Below are 20108 nucleotides of genomic sequence, written 5' to 3'. Positions count from 1 at the left end.
GAAACAGGATTTCTGCTGAAACTACTTCAATCCTCAGCAAACCGGGACAGTTGGTCACTCTAGTATATCAGTTTGGACAAAGCGCATGTGGCTAGTGGTTACAGTACTGGACTACTATCTATCAAGCATGGCACCAAGATTATTTCATTTAATTCATAACACACCTAAGAAATGGATACTGTTAGGTTCCCACAGGCACAGAGTGTCTCACCCAAAGACACACAACTAGGGCCATGGTGAAGGGCAATCTAGTGGTGAGGTTGGGGCGTAAGAAAAGAAATGTTAAGATATGAGAGAAAGAGCGGAGATGAGAAAGTTCCAGAAAGAGAGACAAGGGGATACGTGATTAGGAAAGGAGGGTAAAACAGAAGGGGCAGGCAGAGAGTTTGGAAAATAGGAACCCAAAAATTAATGAAAAGGGTAGTGCGGGTCAGGATGGCACAGGAAAAAGAGAAAACATGTGCAGTACCAAGTGTCTCACTTAAGAGGGCAAAAGAGACGGGGAGGAAGGGAAGAAAGGGTACGAAAGAGGGGTGGCCTAGAAAGTTAAGAGCACTTGGCTAGGAGTCTGAAGACCTGGGGGCGGGGACGAGGGCTTAACAGCGGCAGCTAACTGCACAATTTTCACTACTTTATAAGTTACGCCCTTTAACAGTCACGAGACAGACATCTGTCACCCCCATTTCACACGGGAGGTAGCTGAAAAGGCAGAACCGAGCCACGAAGGCAACCCCCGAGCCTCGGCGGCCCCAAGGCCGGGCCGGGCCAGGGCCGGGGTCGGGAGAGGAGGCCGCGCCGCCCGCCGCCGCCGCCGCCGCGGGGGCCGCCCGGCCTACCTGTGCAGCGGCGGCAGGTCCTGCGCGTCGCTGGCCGGGTCGGGCGTGTTGGGGATCACCCCCAGGATGGTGCTCTGCAGCGACGTGCCCTTAAGCAGGCGGCTCCGCACCAGCTGCAGGTTGCGGGCCGAGTCTACGCTGGTGCGCATGGTGGAGCCGGGCAGCAGCACGCCCTCGTTGGTGAGCAGCAGCGGGAGGCGTCTGGGGATCTGGATGGGGCTCACCGACGACATGGCGACAGCTGTTCGCGCTGGGAGGCCGTCAAAGCCAGCAGGACCCACAGCTCTGCGCGACCTCGACAGCCCGGACTAAAGCTCCCAGGCGCGCGCCGGCGCTCCGCCGCTTCCGGCTGCGCACTACGGCCCGCCCCCAGGCTCAAACCCCGCAGCTTCGCGCTGCCCCCTCTCGGAGCCACTCGGCAGTCAGTGCGGAGGGCAGGCGCACTCCAGCCCTGGGCGACCTTCGCCCTCCGCGAGGCTTGCTCTTACATTTTCTCCTGAGGCTCAGCGGCAGGACTGGCCCCTGGAGAGGGTCATGTTTAAATGTTTTTAACTTTCCATCCGAATTGATTTTAGATTTACAAAAATGTTGCAAAAAAAAAAAAAAAGTTCAATTGAAAACCAGAAATTAACATCACTGTTATCTAACCTAAAGACCTTGCACAAATTTTGTCAGTTTTCTCCCTAATGTCCTTTTTTTCTGGTCCAGGATCCCATTCCCATTTTATATTTAGTTGTGACGTCTCCTCAATTATATACATACATATATATACACACATATCTGTGTACTTTTAAAGAGCATTGTTCCGTTATTTTGTAGAATGTCCCTCAATTTGGGTTTATCTGATGTTTTCTTGGGATCAACATTATACATTTTTGGCAGAAAGACTATAAAAAAGAGATGTGGCCTTCTTCCTGGTACATGATGGTTGAAATGTATTATTAATGGTAATTTTGACCTTGATTACTTGGTAAAGGAGTTATCTGCCAGGTTTCCCTACTGTGAGTTAGTATATTTCTTTTTATAAGTAATACACATACTGTAGGGAGTTAATATTACATTTATTAATTGGAATTCTGTAAGAAAAAGCTGCACATCTCCCTTATTTATTTACTTACTCAATTTTTTTTATGCTACTAAGGGTTCATGGATTTTTTTTTTATGGGCTATTACCCACTAGTATCATGTATTTCTTCACTTGAATTGTTTTAGATTTGGCCATTAGGAGCTTCTTCACGTTGGGATTTGACTTGGGTTTGGCTATAGGTTGAAGATGGAAAATTTTCCCTATGAAGTCGAGCAATGCTCTCAGAATCCTAGAGGGAACTGAAGTCCATTCCAATCAACAAGCATTCACTGAGGGACTGCTAAGTACAAGGACCCGGGCTAATTGTGAGAGATAAAGCATATAACATAAGGCAAGCTCCTACCCTTGTGTAGCTCTTGGGTGGGGGGGAGCCCTGTAGATGGCTGAGTGTGATACAGGGCAGGTGGAACTGTGTTTCTGTGTGTGCTGCAGACAAGGGAGAGGAGAAAGCAGGCATACAAGCAGGTGTACAAGGCCATGGTAGAGACAGAAATGCTGGAACTTAGATGCTCCTGCCTTTCTTCTTTCTCTGACATTTTCCCACCTTTCTTTTCATTCACTAAGCAATATTTTTGGAATACCTGCTATGTACTGGATATTATTTTAGGTGCTGGGGATATGTCAGTGAACAAGACAGGCAAGGCTACTGCTTTTATGCAGCTGAACTTCTAGTGAGGGAAACAATAAGCAAGGAGAGCAATTTTGGATGGTGGTAAGTCCTTTAGATGGTCAAAGAAGGGCTCACCGGACAGATCACATTTGAACTGGACCCTGTGCATGAAGAGGTAACAATGTAAAGCTCAGGGGAGGGGGGCCTAGGGAGTGCTGTTCCAGGCCAAAGAGCCAACAACTGCCAAGACTTTGTGGCTGGAATGAATTTTAGATATTTGAGGAAACTGCTCCTGACATTCAGTGCAAGTGGGGCCTGGTGGTTTGGCTGAGATAAGAGAAGTGGCAGGGTCAGGTAGTAGAGGGCTGTGTAAGAGGTAAAAAGATGGGGTAAGCAGTCTAGGAAGAAGTCAGGGTTTTACTCTAAGCCTGATGCAAGCCATTGGCAGTTTCAAGGTGCAGAATAACTTTGCTGGTTTGTGTTTTCAAGAGACCATTTTGGCTGCTATTTGGAGAATGCAATGTGATGATTTAAGGTCAGAAACAGGGAAGCTAGTGATGAAGTGGTGACAGTTGTCCAGGCAAGAGATAATGAGGACTTAGACGGGAAGCTATGTTTGTAACTTCAAGAGAATATGCTGATGGATTGGACATGACGAATGAAGGAAAAACAGTTGTCAAGGCTATCTCCTAGACTGGGTCTCCAGCCACTGGGCCTAGAGAGAAGTTGAGCTGAAGATCCTGGATAGAGTAAGTAAGCTCTGGACCATTTCTCTGGGTATGCATTATGTATCCTACCCTGTGATAGACTCTGGGGAGATACAAAGATAAAAAAAGATTGGCCCAGGTCCACAAGAGCTTACCTTTTTATCAAGTCCTCTCTAAGGGCAAGATGGAGAGGCCCAATTTTTTTAGGTTCCTTGTGTTTAATAAAGAAATTTGAAAAAACATCCTATAAAACTTGTTGATATGTTTTTGGAACACTTATGTAGAATGCTTTTAACCTACACACTTGTACTCCTGCCCCCATAACAGCAATAACAACAAACAAAATTTATATTTTATGCACATACTAATTGCCGGATTCATTTTTTTAATTACAAATTCACACTGCACTAAAGAAGCTGTGCTGCGGGAACGGATCCATGTTTAAATTGCTTGCTTGACGGGCACCTTCGTTTAATCCTGTGACTGTATGTCTATGACGGGATATGTCAGCAGACCTGGGAAAGCATTACAAATCTAAAGTTGAGGTCCTCAGGGACCATGTGGATTTCCTGGCTCCTTTTTTGACAAACTCTGCATCTATATCATTTATTTATCCTTCAAATATTTATTAAGCATCTACCGTATGCCTAGCACTATTCTAGATTCACAGATACATCAATGAGCAAGACAAACAAGGTCCCTGGTTTCAAAGAGCTGATATTCTAGTGAGGTAAGCAGAAAATGAATAAGCCAAGAAAGAAAGAAATGGCAATTTGAGAAAGTAGTAAGTAAAGCAAATAAAGCAGGAGAAGGTGATAGAAAGAGGAGCGCAATGTTCACTAGGGTGGTCTGGGAAGGTTACTCCCAGGAGGTGGTGTTTGAGCTGAGACCTGAATGCTGAGGATGGACCAGCTCCACGAGGAGCTGGAAGGAGAATGTTTTTGGCAGAGATTCGGACTAGCACAAAAATAAGGTGGGGAGGAGCTGCCTAGTTTCTAGGACAGAGGAGGAGGCCAGGCATTGGGATGTGGGGATTCAGCAGTCAGGAAGATGCCAGTGATGGCCTCCAGAAGCTATTGGAAGTAGCAGAAGGAAATGAACGAAAGAGCAGGGAAAGTTGACGAGCACAGGGTGTGAACGGACTGGAAGGGAGAGTTATAGGAATAAGGTCTAATCATCTACACCTCTTTGGAGCCTGGATTGCAGGTGTCTCTGCCCCTTGCCCTGGGTACTTTCCTTACCCTCTGGTGCACCTTCTGGCCTTAGACCCTACATCCTGCTGGATAAGGGGTTAGCACAACGAGGAAGTAGTCAGCTCCTCCAGATAGCCTGTGCCACACATTACCTTGCTCCAGGGGCCCTCCTCCTGTTCCCAGATGGTTTGGTCATATGCAAATGGCTCATGCCTAAACCAAGTTTATAATCATGACTTTTTCCCCTCAGGAATGGGGAGCACACAGGGCTGGAAGCATCTGTTTCCTGTCTGTTTTATTCCCGTCAGGTCCTAGTCTTCTACCCTCACCGCGGGGATGGTCTCGCCACTAATCAGAGTGAATAAACGTGCACTCTGGTTCTTCCCAAGAGGAAGTTGGGAGGCCAGGGAACTTCTCAAGGACTGCCAAAGGAAGTTCTGGAGGGAATTCCCCTGGCCAGTCGAGGAAGCAGAGGTGGGCGTTATCGATGGGAAGGTGGCCCACACTAACGTGGGACTGAGTTGCAGTTGTGTTGAAATGAGCAATCCGTGTTCTGCAAACATATCTCCATTATACATGCTTACATTTTCTTCATTTCCATTTGGTTTACTTTTCCCTGTTATTGGTTTCTTCGACAATTGCCGTATGAAAATGGGTCACACCTTTGAAACTCTCACCGCATCTCTCCGAAGGTGTGTAAAAATAAACCAGGTTGGCAAATCAGACTAGAGCTGAAAGGTGAGAGAACATCCAATATCTTTGGTTGGTCTCTAAGAAGATGGTCTCTTCCATGAGCTTCTACTTGCTGGGTAATGAAGGAACGTTAAGTGTTCTGGCCTACCATTGTAAGCTCTTGTTTAATCCGGTCATTCAGATAACCAGTCGTTCAAATAGTTCCTTTAAGTTACTCTCAGTAAAGGATCAGTCTCAGAGCTGTTGCCTGGCAGAAGAAGAGTCAGGGTCCCGGGCACAGGGTCCTCTGCTCCTTGGCTTTTCCAACTGATGTCTTTTGTCCACCTGTCACTGCCTGCCTTGGTGTCATTGAAGGGTCTGGAGTGATACGTTTTGGCTTGCTTGTGGCCTGGCGTTGTTCCCAGGGTTGCCAGGCCTCTGTGGGCCCTCTACTCCACTCCTAAGACCTTTCCAGGACTCTCATTTATTTGCAGTGTGGTTAGCCCACTAGGCCGCCTCAGCAAGGGCCTCACCCAGACTTTCCGCTAATTCTTGTTCCCCTCTGCACCAAGGGAGCCAGGAAAGCTCACGCCCAGGTACAGCCAGCACTAACTTGGGAGTGAATTGGAAAAAGCTGTCCCTGGTGGGAGAAGGATTTAGCAAAAGGCACCATGTTTTCCAGATGGATCCGCTGTGGTCTGCTGGAGCCTGTTCATATTGGCTCAGGAGAACAAACCACATCTCAGGAGTTCTGAGAGCCCAGTCGTTAAACGCAAACATTATTAAAATTAAATTACATAAACTTGCAATTAACTATGTTATATCAAAGACAAAGGTAATACTCAAAATGTATCACTTCCTAATTATTTTACTGCGTTTTACTATTCTTTACATTTTGAAATCATTTTTATCTATTGCATCCGTAGGGCGGAAATACAGTAGAACGATGTATCGCTGTGTCTGTCTTCCCAACTTCATATTCGTGATCGTGTGGGTAGCTTGAAATCAGCTGCTGTGGGGATATTTACACCACAAGAAAAAAAGATATTAAAAAGGCTTATGAAGCAGGGCTGTCTTATTGTTTTGTTGATTGTCTAGGCTGAAGAAATACATGGAGGAAATGCTAATAGGGCAGGTTAAATCTACAAGTGTGTGGTCCCTAAAGCCATTACCTGGTGAAAAGCACAAGAAAAATGGGGAAGTATTGCTTCAGTATTTGCAAACTACTCAGGTCATTGATAAATGAGTGAAGATCCAACCAAGAGACATCTTTGATATTTTCTTTTCCTCTTACTTATTAAGGTAAAGCAAAAGGTCAAGCAGCATTCATGTTGGAACTACATTCATTCTCCAATTGCAATACTAGGTTAGTTAGAGCTGCAAACATCTGTCAGCACACCGGTGAGGCAGCTGCTTGCCAGTTACATGACTTGCAATCTAGAATTTGTTGGCTTCCACCCCCTGCCCCTGCCATTCCCTCCACCGGAAACCTTTGTGAAGTGAATGAACTGTACTGCAGGATACTGTGGTCCTAGCCCCAGGGAATGCTATTGAGTTACGCCAATTTTACTTTAATGTGTCTGTGTCCTGGACCGGTTCATGGCAGCCAAAAACCTGGTTTCTTCCCAGAGTCTTAAACAAAGAGTGCATAACATTCTCTCTCTTCTTTTCCACCATCCCTGACAGATTCGTTTCTTTTTTTTTTAATTTTTAATTCAATTCAATTTAATTAACATATACTGTATGATTAGTTTCAGAGGTAGTATTCAGTGATTCATCAGGTGCTTACAACACGCAGTGCTCATTCTATCAAGTGCCCTCCTTGATGCCCATCTCCCTTTTACCCCCTCTCCCCACCCTCCACCCCTCCAGTAACCCTCAGTTTGTTTCCTAGAGTTAGGAGTCGCTTATGGTTTGCCTCCCTCTCTGTTTTCATCTTATTTTATTTTTCTTTCCCTTCCCCTATGTCGATCTGTTTTGTTTCTTAAATTCCACACATGAGTGAAATCATATGGTATTTGTCTTTCTCTGACTGACTTATTTTGCTTTCACTTCTACCATCGCGTGGTGAGTAAACCTCATGGCATGATGCCCTGGCTGGGGAGTCTGTCTTGCATGCTCTACAGCAGAATTCCAGAAACAAACGAGTCCACCAGTTGCGGTTGAGATTTGCTGAAAGGAAGTGGGATGGGAGGAAAGGGGAGAAAGGCATTTGGAGAATCTTCTCCCAAGACTGGTTAGTCTGCAAGTCTATTTACATGAAGCACAATCCAGCATAGGAACGTCAAGAGCTATATTCGAACACCAGGACTGATTACAGAATATGTGGGACCTGGTGCAAAATGAAAATGTGGGCTCCTTGTTCAAAATTAGTAAGAATTTCAAGATGGTGACAGCAGGGCCTTAACCAAGCCTGGACCTTCCTTAATACGAGGCACTGGTCATACCCCATGATGCTGGCCGTGTTGTAGACTCTCTTCCCATTCTTTCAGAAATATTCCTAATTCTCATCCCCTCTCCCAACCCAGGCACATGGATATTTTAGGCATGAGTCACATATTCAGAAAGGCAAAAATGAAAAACATTTTAATACATTTTTAAAATACCTTGGGTTATTTAAGATTCCTAAAGTGTGTCCAGCTCGACTCTCTGAGTCTGTGAAAACGAAGAGTCAGAGTCGATAGCAAAATTGCATTTCTTTCATGTATTTATCCATCCATTTATCATGTACTCATTGAGCACCTGCTATCCTAGCACTGTCCCAGGCTCCGAGGATTCAATAGTGAACCAAATAGACATGTCCCTGTCCTTGTGAGGCCCTCTATTTAGAGCAAGAAATGAACTCTAAACAAATGATTCACACAAATATATAATTACAAACTGGGATAAGAGAAGAAGCATGGTTTTATGAGCAGGCCTGGCTCAAGGTTATAGGGTTGAGATTGGGTGGTTAGAGAAGTTTTCCCCAGGTGATCTTGAGCTGAGGCCCGAGTAGATGTTTAAAAAGAAGGAGGCAAGCCCATCCCAGGCAGAGGGAAGAGCAGGAGCTGGGACAGTGGCCTGTGTGACCCTAGCCCAGTCCCTGCAGGGGATGTCCCCCTCTCCTGACTGCTCAGGACGAGTCTAAGCTGCTCTTACCTGCTGTCTTTTCAGGTTCTCTGATTTTGGGAAACGAAGGATTGGCAAGACAGCTGAAAATGACCAGAAGGAGGCTATACTGGGTCCCCAGATCTTCCGGTGGACTCGGGAATCTCGGCTTGGACATGAGCAATGACACGGTTTCAGGGCTTAGCTACGTAAGTAGGTCTCCTTTGCATTAAAATGCCAGGTAACTAAATTGACAGGGTATTCTCAGCGGTCACAAATTTGATCAGAAAATTTTGTCCCATGTTATTTACACTTGATTTCTTTTAAGGGATCTCAAGCTTCTGCAATTAGATGAACCATAATCCCTGGTCATGACACACCCTCATGGTCTATCTATCTATCTAAGCATCTATCAATCATCTATTACCTATTTTATTATGTATTTACTTATAATAGTACAATAAGCACCTGTAAACCCATCACCAACTCACCAGCTTGAAGCTTGACAATCACATCCAGCTGTTGGACCTCCCCTCACTTCACTACCCAACTTCCCTACCTGAAGTAACCACTCTCCCAAATCTTTTCTCATCAATTCCTTACTATGCTTTTGAGATAGTATTATTTATTCTATATGAAGTCCTAAAGATAATATTTTTTTAAAAATTTTAGTTGTTTCCCACTTTATCAAAAGGGTCACATGTAATGTTTGGGGGTTACTTTCTTACTTCTTGATTTCTTTTTAGTAGGTTTACCCCAGAGGGTGACTTGGTCTCACATTCTGTGGGTGACTAACTATAGCTCCCTTTATTCTTGTCTAAAGTGTGTATGACAGATAAAAACCTGGGGAGGTGGAGTGGCCTGCCCAGAGTGACCTCGTGAATGTAGGCAAAACCAAGGCTGGGACCCAGTTGTCCTGCCTCTTGGCCCACCGCTTATTCCCTACCCAGCAACCTTTCTTTTATTTATTTTTTAATTGAGGTACAATTGACATAAAACTTATTAATTTCAGGTGTATGGCATAACGATTCAATATTTGTACAGGGTGTGAAAGAGTTACTACAACATAACATCCATCGCCTCATGTAATTATAAATTTTCTTATGGTGGGAAATTTTAAGATCTACTCTTAGCAGCTTTCAAACCTACAGTGCAGTGTTATTAACTATAGTCACCATGTTGTACATTACAGCCACATGACATTTATTTTATAACTGGAATTTGTACCTTTTGCCCCCCTTTGCCCATTTCACCCAAACCCCACCCCCACCTCTGGCAACCACCAATCTGTTCTCTGAGCGCTCCATGATTGTCATGTTTCGGTTCCACATATAAGTGAGATCATATAGGGTTTGTCCTTCTCTGTCTGATTCTAGCAGCCTTTCTTTAGGAAGCTGGAAGTGGGAAGATCCATTGTCCTTGGGTGGCTGCTTTAACACTCCAGAACACTCCAGAATAGTATATATGAGATTGGTCGGGAAACTGATGCTCTTTCGGTTTTTCTTCCCCAAGAATACTTACGCTCTAGGAGATGGCCCCTGGAGCCAGCAGGTGAGGAAGCCTGAGGAACCAGAGATAGCGACAGTCCTCCCTTGGGGGAAGTACGATGTTGCCTGGAGAACCATGATTCCCTTCCGTCCCAAGCCAAGGTGAGTTCTGAGGGGGAGGGAGAGGGCAGTACCCTTTAGGGCAATGCTCCTCAGACCTTAACACCTAGACCCTTCCCAAAGATGTCTCTACATGTCTCCACACAGTCATGTCACCCACCACAGCCAAATACCTCCAGAGCAGCCTGAGGCACATCAGAGAGGCAGAGTCAGCTCATTCACTCACTCGTCCGTCCATCCATCCATTTGTCCATCCATCTGTCCATTCATCCATCCATCCATCCATCCAACAGGGATTCATTGAGCACCTACATTGCGAGGCACTGTCCTAGACCTCCAGGAAACAGCAGCAAGCAAGACAGACATGATTCTTGCCCATTATGGACCACACATTGGGGAGAAAGACAATAAGCAAGTAAACTCCTAAAGAAACATGGTTATAAGCTGCTCGAAGATGGTATTATGAAGAAGTGTGGGGGTGTTGAGGAACAATGGAACAGCGACAACTTAGTAGGTTCTTGGTACTTAGGCTGTGTCCTAGAGGATAAACAAGATTTTACGAGGCCAGAGTAAAGGAAGAATGGTCTGGGCAGAGGGAACAGCATGTGCAAAGACTCGACCCTGACACAACATGACGTGTCCAGGAATTGAGGAGGCCAGTGTCAGTGGAGTCATGTGTGATAAGGGACGTAGCATGAGACAAGACTGCAGAGGGATGCAAGTCTCCACAGGGCACATTAAGTTTGTTGGTCTTCATTCTAAGAGAAATGGGGGGCTGTTGAAAGGGCCTGAATGCTCTATGATGTTACCCTTAAACAAGAGTTGAAAAAATTTGATGTATCCTTGTCCAGTAAACCATAGTTGAAAATAACCTTCCCCCAATGTCCTTCTGACTCATGCAGACTTGCTCTCAGGGGCCTGCACAGAATTCATTTATTCATCAGGTAGGGACAGGACCTTAACGTTCTTCTAGGCTGATTCTTCAGTGTTTCGTCCCCAGGACTCCATTTTGTAGGTACAATCCCCTCTTCTCTCTCACGTTTGCTAAGATTTTATCAACGAACAGTAGTTGTTTTCCTATTTTTAAAAAACTTGAGCTCCCTTCTCTGCTGGCTACGTTGTTCCCCAGGATTGCTCTCATCTCCACTGAGAACAGAGAACCTGGGTACTTAGTGGGCCTGGGTAACTTCATCCAGAGGAACACTCTGCTCCTGTCGGGCCTCCAGTGTTGCAGCAGCTCACAGACGCGAGCCCTTTCTCTGCAATTGCACATGGCCCCACATATCTGGTGATACCTGGTACAGATCCCCATCCTCCCTTCAGTCCCTCCTCTCTCCAGCTTCTGGGCAAAGGTGTGGCCAGCCTTGTCCAGAACGCACAGCTGGGGGGGCCAGTGGGCAGTGAGGAGGGGAAGGGCCACCGAGTGGAGAAGAGCCCAGAGTCCAAAACAAAACAAAAACCTCCCAGGCATTTGGCATTTTTGTCTTCTCATCATTCTCTCCAAGTCTTCTTTTTAATTGAATCTTCTTCAGATCGAAACACGCGGCCTTAAAGGCAACTTTGAAAAAAGAGTAGAAGTTATACCCAATGCCAATACCCTTGTCCAATTATTATTTCTGTATTTGTGAATCGTTTCCAGGGATGTGACCTTATCATTCTTACTTATTACTTTTTATTCCATTTTTATTGTTTTTATGAAAAATACATAAGCAAAATATAGAAAACATGAAACAGTGAGAATCTCTTTTCCTGTACTTTTACCAATTCTAATCCCTTTGTCAAAGTCAACCGCTATTAAATTTGATATGAATGTATCTATATGGATGTATACAAATGTGTACTTATAAAAACATAAATGCACATATACATATAATATGTAAGTATATAAATGTATATATACATACATAAATGTGTGTATACATATGGTGTATATATAATTGTTAATAGTGGTTGACTTTATAGATGCAGTTTTGTTTGCCTTCTCTCATTTCTTCCTTTTTTTTATATAAGTAAAAATATACTGAATTTCTTGACCTGCAAGTGGCTTTTTTTTTCTTGCTTACTATGCTTAGAGCTCTTTCCATATTCCACATAGAGATCAACTCTATTTTTGGACACTTCTGCACTGTTTTCCACATACCCTACTTCTTTTCTTTCTTTTTGAGTCATTCCCCTATTGACAGGTATTTTTGTTGTTTCTGTTTTTTAATTATCACACATAATAGAGTAATAAAAAAAACCACCCATACTGTTTTATATATCCAGATGGCCACACTGTGGTTTTTACATAGTATATAATTTATTCCTGCAAAATCTTGCTCTTGGCTTAATTTTCTGTCTTTAGAGCCTATGTCATAAAGGCAACTACAGGGGCTCCTGGGTGGCTCAGTGGGTTAAATGTCTGCCTTCAGCTCAGGTCATGATCCCAGGGTCCTGGGATCAAGCCCTGAGCCTGGGGTCAGGCTCCATGCTCAGCAGGGAGTCTGCTTCTCCCTCTCCCTCTGCCACTCCCCCTGCTCGTGTTCTCTCTCACGTTGTCTCTCTCTCACGTGCTTGCTCTCTCAAATAAATAAAGATCTTTAAAAAAAACCAAGGGCAACTACATGACCTATGACTTCTCTGCTAGGTTTCCGGCCCCACAACCCCAGGATGACGCTGGCCTGTTCTCCTACCTCACGGTGTCATGGCTCACCCCACTCATGATCCTAGGGTTACGGAGACGCTTGGATGAGAGCACCATCCCCCAGCTGTCGGTACATGACGCCGCAGACAAAAATGCTAAAAGGTAAAGTCATATCGGGCAAGCCACCGGATTGGTTCAAGGCCATGTCTCGCGCGGTTGGCGCCCAGAGATGCTGAAAAGTAGCAGGTAGGCCCATCTTTAGACACCCAAAGAATATTGGCTCTTCCTCGGTATCAAGAGGCCTCACTGTAGTTCACGAACCCCCTGAAATGGTATACTTATTTTATAAATATGGCTAGAAACTTGTGTCTGCAACAGGGATTTGTTATCTTTTATCAGATATGGGGCCCAGGACCCCAAGAAAGTTAGAAATTACTGCTTCTTGTCCCTTTTGCTTTTCTTCTGGATCAGGCGGTTGGTTATCTGTGTCACTCAACATTAAATTTTGGGTGAAGGGATTAGTCTCCTGGTCCTTAAGTCATCACTAACTAGTTGTGTGATTGAGTTTCCTGTACCACGAGGTAATATGAGGATTAAGTGGGGGGAGGGGAACGAATAAGTGATTTCAAAAGTTTTGTACTCACGTTCCTACCCGTAGCCACTTCATGAGAGACGCCAGGTAGAGACCGGCATTTTCCAAATGCGTTCCAGGAAATGATCATCCCGTAAGAACTTCCCTGGAAAGAGCATTCCTCGGTCAAGGGAGTTTGTGAAACGTGGCCTACTATTGCCACGTCTCAGAGATTCGTTTACAAAGCAAATTCGTGTACCGTGGGCACTGAGAAACCAGAAGCACATTGACCCATTGCTTCTCAGAATTATACAGTAAAAGAAAAAAAAAGTTTTCAGGGAGCACCCACCTCTTGCATGGTGCCAGATGTCGCCCCGAATCTCATTGCTGGCCAGTTATGACGTCAGCAAGTCACTCACCCTCCCAGAAACCCTGCGTCCTTATGCATCAAATAATGGATCATAAAATCAATCTCACGGTCTTTCATACGATTGTTTCAAGAGTCAGAAGAGATGACGTATTCAGTTTAAAGCACCTGGAAAAATGTCCAGTGCATAATAGGCAATCAGTGAGATGTTTGGTTGTTCTTCTCTAACCATGATGAGTACAGGGTTCCCTGACTTATGTCTGTTCACCTCGAGTGCACTGATTCTGCCGTTTTTATTCTGTAACTCACCGTGTCTGTCTACCAATACTTTCACCCTCACGCCACTTTGGGGTGTTGACTTGAAAAAATAATGATCCGTGCATTCACGCCTTTAGAGAGGCTTCTTTCTTTGTGTTCCCCGTTGAACAGGCAGAGTCCTGGGGTACATCTTCCCTAGCCCTTCAGAAGAACTGCTTTGACTTCCGTGAGTCTTCGCTGACACACTGCCAGCCATCCCCGTCACCACCACGGTCATCAGCCCAGTGGCAGAATCGCCATTCTCACCACCATCGTCTTTAGTATCATTGTCCTAATTCTCCATAGTTTTCATCGTCCTATAGTTACAGAGCATTTCCCCACCCATCACCTCCTTTGTGAGCACAAGTGAACAGGGTGGATGCTATTCTCCCCACCTTACACGTGAAGAGACTGATGACTAAGAGAAGTCAAATGATGTTCTCGGAGTCATCTAGCTAATGAGGGGAGGAGGTGAAGTCTGAAAGCAAGTCTTCTGACTCTGGTAATCATGGCCGGAAATGTGATACGGTGGCTGTGAGCACGGAGGGCAAGCTGCGGGTCACTTAGGACCACGTCTGGAGCTTTTTGTCTCTGTGGATTCGGTTGTATGTGGAGGTAGAGCTGGAATAAGGAGAGGCAGCCCCACGGTTTGGCCTGAGTAATACTGCCCACAGGCAATAAAATCCTCTAGCACATATGGGTGTCATGGGGACATGTTTGCTTTATTGACCTAGGGCCCAGACACTCCCCTACCCCCGCAAGTTGTCTGGCCCACGTTCATGGGCATGGCATGGGGCAGATATTCTATAAATCAGGAAGGAAGAAGCAGCCTGGGGGTTTGATGGCAGGTGAGGGAATGTAGGACAGGAAAATTCTCATGGTGTCCATTCCTTTCCGGCTTTAGGCTGGGGGTGAGTGTCAATGACTGCAGGAGTAAGGAGTAGAAAGGGCTAGAACTGCCTGCCATGAGAGACTTGGTGGCAGAAGACGAGAAGCAGAAGCTGATAGAGCTGTTTGAGAACATGCACCAGCCACGCTGCCCTCAGGCCCTGGGCACAAAGGGTGGCCCGCCATGCTCCTGCTCTGTAAGGAGTGGAAGCTTCGGGGAGCCTGGAGTCCCTTGGCATAGTCCTTGATGTTCTCATCATGGGCAGTGGTAATTGCTTTCCAGACAGTGAACCAAACAGGGTGGAGCAGGAGCCAGGAAGGAAAAGGGCAGATGCCAACATGGTGATTGCAGCCAACAGACTGGATCGTGGATGCGTGGGAAGCATCCAGGGCCGGATTGAGACTCTGGAAGCCAGAAGCACCACAATGATTATTTTCCCGTTACCAGCTCCTGCATCAAACATAATACAAAACAAAAAAGAAGGATAAGTGAGTCAACAGAGTTCTTAATTTCTGTCATGGTAACTTCTTTGATGCTTTTTTGAAATATTGTTTTTCAATTTTTTCCCCCAAAGAAATCTTTTCGGTGTTCCTGTTTTGCTGATATAACATAAACAGCCTAGGCCTCGTTAACGCAGATTGGCAAAATGAGGGCCCACTTTTGATGAGGTGATCCAACATTGGGGCACCCTTTGGGGGACTTTGAAATACATGGAGGCACTTTCTGGAGGTCAGAGTTTTGGGTTTTATGAATCTTAATTTGTATAAAAAGAAAGAGTGGCATTATTTCAAGTCTTAGGTTATTTCCTTAACCAACTATATTTCAGGGTAAAAAAATAGTTGATGAGGGAAAGTTATCTTTTTCATTTTTTTTTTTTAAGTTGGCTCCACACCCAGCGTGGAGCCCAACATAGGGCTTGAACTCACGGCCCTGGGATCAAAACCTGAGCTGAGTCAGATGCTTAACCGATTGAGCCACCCAGGTGCCCTGAAAGTTATTTTTTTATAGAAAAATTCAAACTACTAAATACAGAAGAAATGCTAGAATTAGAAATCAGATTTTGCCAGCCCTAGTGGAAGTGAATTTAGGCAATGGTCATCAATGAGGGGGAATGAATGGCAGGGAATGAGTCAGCCTGATACTTCTCAGCCCACTGATACCCTGAACGTTACTAATAACAGGACACCAGACACCATGTCTTCCGACGTTATGCAAAAGAAGTACACTACATGGCCTATTAAGTATTTTTGCCACTGACCTGAATTCTGAATTTCACTATGCCTCTAGATCTAGCTAGGGGTTTAATAGAAAATACGGGGCACAGAACGTTATGTTAGACAACACGATAGGGATGTAACCAGTCAAATCCCGAATGTGGGAAATTCTATGGAATAAATGACACAGTTTCTTCAACAAACAAATGGCAGGAAATGCAGAGAAGGGGAAGCTGTTACAGGTTAAAATGAGTTGCAAGAAGCATATCAGATTTGTCATGTAAGTGCAATGTGTGGATCTCCTTGGGGTCTTGATTTGGGCAAACTATCTATAAAAACATGTTTTTGACATAATTGGAGAAATTCGAATACCAACCCGGTATTAAATGCCATCAAGGAATTTTTATTAATATATGTGATTAATATATTATATTAATACATGTCAGTTACTAGTTATTAATAATTAATAGCTATTAATTAATGACTATTAATTAATAACTATTGTATGTCACTGTAGTTTTTTTAAAAGGCCTTATCTGGAAGACGCTCATACTGAAGCATTTGCAGATGAAATACGTCTGGGATTTACTTGAAGTACTCTATGCAAAGAGATTTCACTGGCTCAATTTTCCTCTTTTGAAGGCTCTGCCTCCTTTGGGAAGAAGAAGTCTCAAGACATGGGATTGAAAAAGCTTCAGTGCTTCGAGTGATGATGAGATTCCAAAGAACAAGGGCTCTTTTCGATATATTTCTGGGCTGCGTCTTCTCTGTCTCGGGTGTGCTAGGGCCAGTAAGTGGCTAGCTTCGTGACGTTTGGGGGACTCTGGGCTTTAGAGATTAGCACGTTCAAGTTCATGCCTGGAGTTGGGGATTGTTGGTCTCTCAGCTGCCACTCAGCAGCTGAAGAGCTTCTGGAGGGAGTAGAGCTAGCAGTAGTTTGGAGTGTTGAGTTCTGCAGACGTTGCTTGGGTTCAAACCTTGGCCCTGCCACTTAATTGCTGGGTGACTTTGGGCAATCTGTTTACCCTAGCTTCTTCAAGGAACCCATGACACCCTTAGTGGTAGACCTCATGGAAACCCTTGCGTACAAAACGGAGAACATGACATTACCTGCCTCTCAGAGTGCATTTACATGAGATAAATATATAAAGCACCTAGAACATATCCTGACTCGGTACAAGCTAGCTGCTTCGAGAAGTGGCTGAGCAGCTCTGGGAATGGAGGTGGCAGGAACTAGTGGTCTCCTCCATGTACCATGGTTGAGATGAATCAACTTGATTTCCTGTCCTCCAGGTCCTTGGCCCAAGATTCTGATTGCAGAGAGTAAGTCTCATTGCCCCAGCTGGGGTCACATGCTCACCAGTTGGCCTGCAGGAGGGTAGGGCACTTTGACCATCTGGCCTAGACTGCATGTGATGGGACAGGTGCAAATCTCTCCAGAAGAAAACTGGAGTACTGAGTAATCCAAACTCCTGCTTCCTCCTAGATGCTGGTTATACCAAAGATCCTGGAATATTCTGAAGCACCATCAGGGAATATTGTCTATGGCGTGGGACTCTGCTTGGCGCTCTTTTTCACGGAATGCATAAAGTCTCTGGGTTTGTGCTCCTGCTGGGTCTTAAACCAGCGCACAGCCATCAGATTTCGTTCTGCTGTTGCCTCCTTTGCCTTTGAGAAACTAATGCAATTTAAGGCTCTAACACACGTCACCACTGGAGAGGTAAGTGCCTGGGACTATATCGAAGGCCATACTTGCCTAGCCTTCTTCCAGACATCCCTGCCCTGGGGGCCAAGGGAGGGAGGAAATGGAGTTAGGAAAGAAAGGAAGTAATTCCCAGGGTGAGTATGGATAATCATCAACAGTGCCTCTGAGGACGTGAGAGCAGGTCAACAGTAACCCAGGGAGATGCCACTTGCATTCAGGGGCTTTGGACAAAATGGATTCATTCATTCAACACATCGTTACTGTGGTCGACTCTGGGCCAGACCCTGTGCTAGGCGCTGGGGATATAGCAGTGAACAAAAAGACACAAACCCTCAGTAGAAGCATCTTGGAAAGTGCCTCCCCTCGGCCAGCCTGGGGAGGAGGGTATGGATGGGCGGCATAGCTCAGGGAAATCAAGGGAAAGGCAACTGTAGATCACCTCTCTGTGTTGATTCTTGTCTGCAAAAGAGGAGTACTTAGAGCTGCCTGGTTATGGTTATTGGTGTATCAGTTCCCTGCTCTTGATCCTTCTACCACATAACACATACATACAAATGTTGACAGAAATCGGAGAAAGATGCCCCAACTTAGGACCATGGTCATGGGAGTATTGGAATTTTGTATATTCAATTTCACATTCCCTATTTTTCTATTGCTTACCAGTTGCTTTGAGGAGCATGGATTACTTTTATATTGAAACACACATTTGAATTTTTGGAAAAGGCAACACTGCTTTGACCCGTCTGTGATCTGGCCTCAGCAACTGTCCAACCTCACCTCCTCCCATCTCCGGTCCTCCAGCCCTAGGTTGGCTTCCTTCCTTCAGCCAGGCTGGGCTAAACTTCAGTCCTCAAACACATCAGGCATTTCCACCTCCTGGCAATGTTGCTCCCATCACCCCACCCCTGCCCTTTTGTAATCCCATTCATCCTTCATGGATGTCCTCTCCTTCATGACAATATCGCTAAAGCCCCCCATCCACCCCCAGTCCCCACCAAGCACAAACCTGGCTGCCCCACTAACATGAGCTCCCTTTAAAGACACAAACCCTTTCAGATTCACTGCTCTATTCCTCAAAATGCCAACATTTGAATTACACAGGACAGATGTCAAAAAAAAAAAATCTGCTAAATTAACCACTGCCATCAAGTGGGTGCTTTCTCTAAACTCAGTTGGGAGCCAACATGAGATATTTGTTATCATCGTTAACATTATTCTTCACCATTTTATTAGTGCTGTCACCTGAGGCAACTTGTTCAGTCCCTCTGGAGCTGTGGAATAATAAGGCCGGCCTTACAGGATTGTTGTCTCACGGGATTAAACGAGTTAGTACATTTAAAGCGCATAGCAAGAGGACAGCGGTTCAGAAGCGTTAAATTGTACTGCGGATTTCTCTTAGGCCTCGAGCATGGGGGCTTCCTGTCGTTCTGCATTCGACTGAAGCTGCGATCCACGGCAGCCCTTCCCCCTGTTTATCTTAGGACAGCCATCGTAGTAATTATTAACTTCCACTAAGCCAGACCTTGTCCCCAAGGCTTTATTTTGTTAGCTCCGTCAGTGCTCTGACAACCGTCTTACGCGGTAGTTTCTGTTATTGTTCCCATGGTCCCAGAGGCAGAAACTGAGGCAAGGAAGGAGTAGGAACCCTACACAAAGTCATGTGACTGGTAAGCAGCAGAGCCCGGCAGCAGGGTCCAGGCTCTGAACCAGGGCACTTACCTGCCTTGCCGAGGAAACTTTCTGCAGGGAGGCCTGCCCTGGTTCCTTTTCCCTGTGCCTCTGTCCTGAGCCCCTGCTGTGTGCAAGGCCAACTTTCCCCAAACATCTTCATGAACAGAAGACAAGATGGCCCACTTGGAAGTGGGGATGGGATTCAGCTGCTCACATGAGAAGTCCTAGGTAGTTGCTTCCATAAATTTTATTTTAAAATTAATTTAAAAAACACCTGCATACGTTCTCCTTGGAAGCAAAATAAAGTGGTATAGATGACTCCCCAGACCCCGTCACTTCCCTTATGCCTGGAGGTGACCACCACGATCAATTCGGCTTGTGTCCTTCTAGACTTTTTATTTTTTATTTTATTTTTATTTTTTTTAAAGATTTTGTTTATTTATTCGACAGAGATAGAGACAGCCAGCGAGAGAGGGAACACAAGCAGGGGGAGTGGGAGAGGAAGAAGCAGGCTCATAGCAGAGGAGCCTGATGTGGGGCTCGATCCCATAACGCGGGGATCACACCCTGAGCCGAAGGCAGATGCTTAACCGCTGTGCCACCCAGGCGCCCCCCTTCTAGACTTTTTAAAGTGTGTTTAGGTACACATGCAAGTCACCCGTGGAAAACATATTTTATCTTGTGCCTGTGTTTTTACGTAAATGACACGACATTTTACAGTGTTCTGCCACTTTGTTTTACTATTAGAAAATGCATGATATAATTTTTTGGGTGAGTTTTTACATCAAAGATGCTACACTGTGCTGTTTTGAAATTTTTCTTTCCTCATTAGCTCTCAGCCTCCCATGTTAACACGTACAGACCTTCCTTGTTCCTTTTTAATGATGCTTACATATAATTGTAGCATTTCCTTCCCCCCCATTTTTATTGAGATATAATCGACATAAAATGTTGTTTTATTCCAAGGTATAC

At 45.1% G+C, this 20108-nt stretch overlaps 2 protein-coding genes across 3 annotated transcripts in view; one reads left to right on the top strand and one right to left on the bottom strand.

The window, feature by feature from the left end:
- LONP2 (lon peptidase 2, peroxisomal) overlaps nt 1-1248 on the bottom strand; it is a 99774-nt gene extending 98526 nt beyond the window's left edge. Inside the window, exon 1 of one of the 2 annotated variants that reach the window (XM_026494709.4) lies at nt 837-1248. In XM_026494709.4, coding sequence (XP_026350494.1) covers nt 837-1069 — 233 coding nt within the window. In that variant the 5' untranslated portion in view covers nt 1070-1248. The remainder of the gene's footprint in view (nt 1-836) is intronic. The other variant, XM_044382367.3, reaches the window with a different exon arrangement.
- Nucleotides 1-20108, top strand: part of ABCC11 (ATP binding cassette subfamily C member 11) — a 71676-nt gene that overhangs the window by 6000 nt on the left and 45568 nt on the right. The window contains exons 2-6 of the mRNA XM_026493697.4: nt 8259-8401; nt 9705-9841; nt 12426-12584; nt 16403-16550; nt 17247-17480. Of these exons, the coding sequence (XP_026349482.3) occupies nt 8303-8401; nt 9705-9841; nt 12426-12584; nt 16403-16550; nt 17247-17480 (777 nt within the window). The 5' untranslated portion in view covers nt 8259-8302. The remainder of the gene's footprint in view (nt 1-8258; nt 8402-9704; nt 9842-12425; nt 12585-16402; nt 16551-17246; nt 17481-20108) is intronic.

This window comes from Ursus arctos, unplaced genomic scaffold, assembly GCF_023065955.2.
Source record: "Ursus arctos isolate Adak ecotype North America unplaced genomic scaffold, UrsArc2.0 scaffold_19, whole genome shotgun sequence".
Classification (NCBI taxonomy): Eukaryota; Metazoa; Chordata; class Mammalia; order Carnivora; family Ursidae; genus Ursus; species Ursus arctos.
Note: the sequence above shows the minus strand (reverse complement) of the source record. Positions and strands in the feature narration are given on the sequence as shown.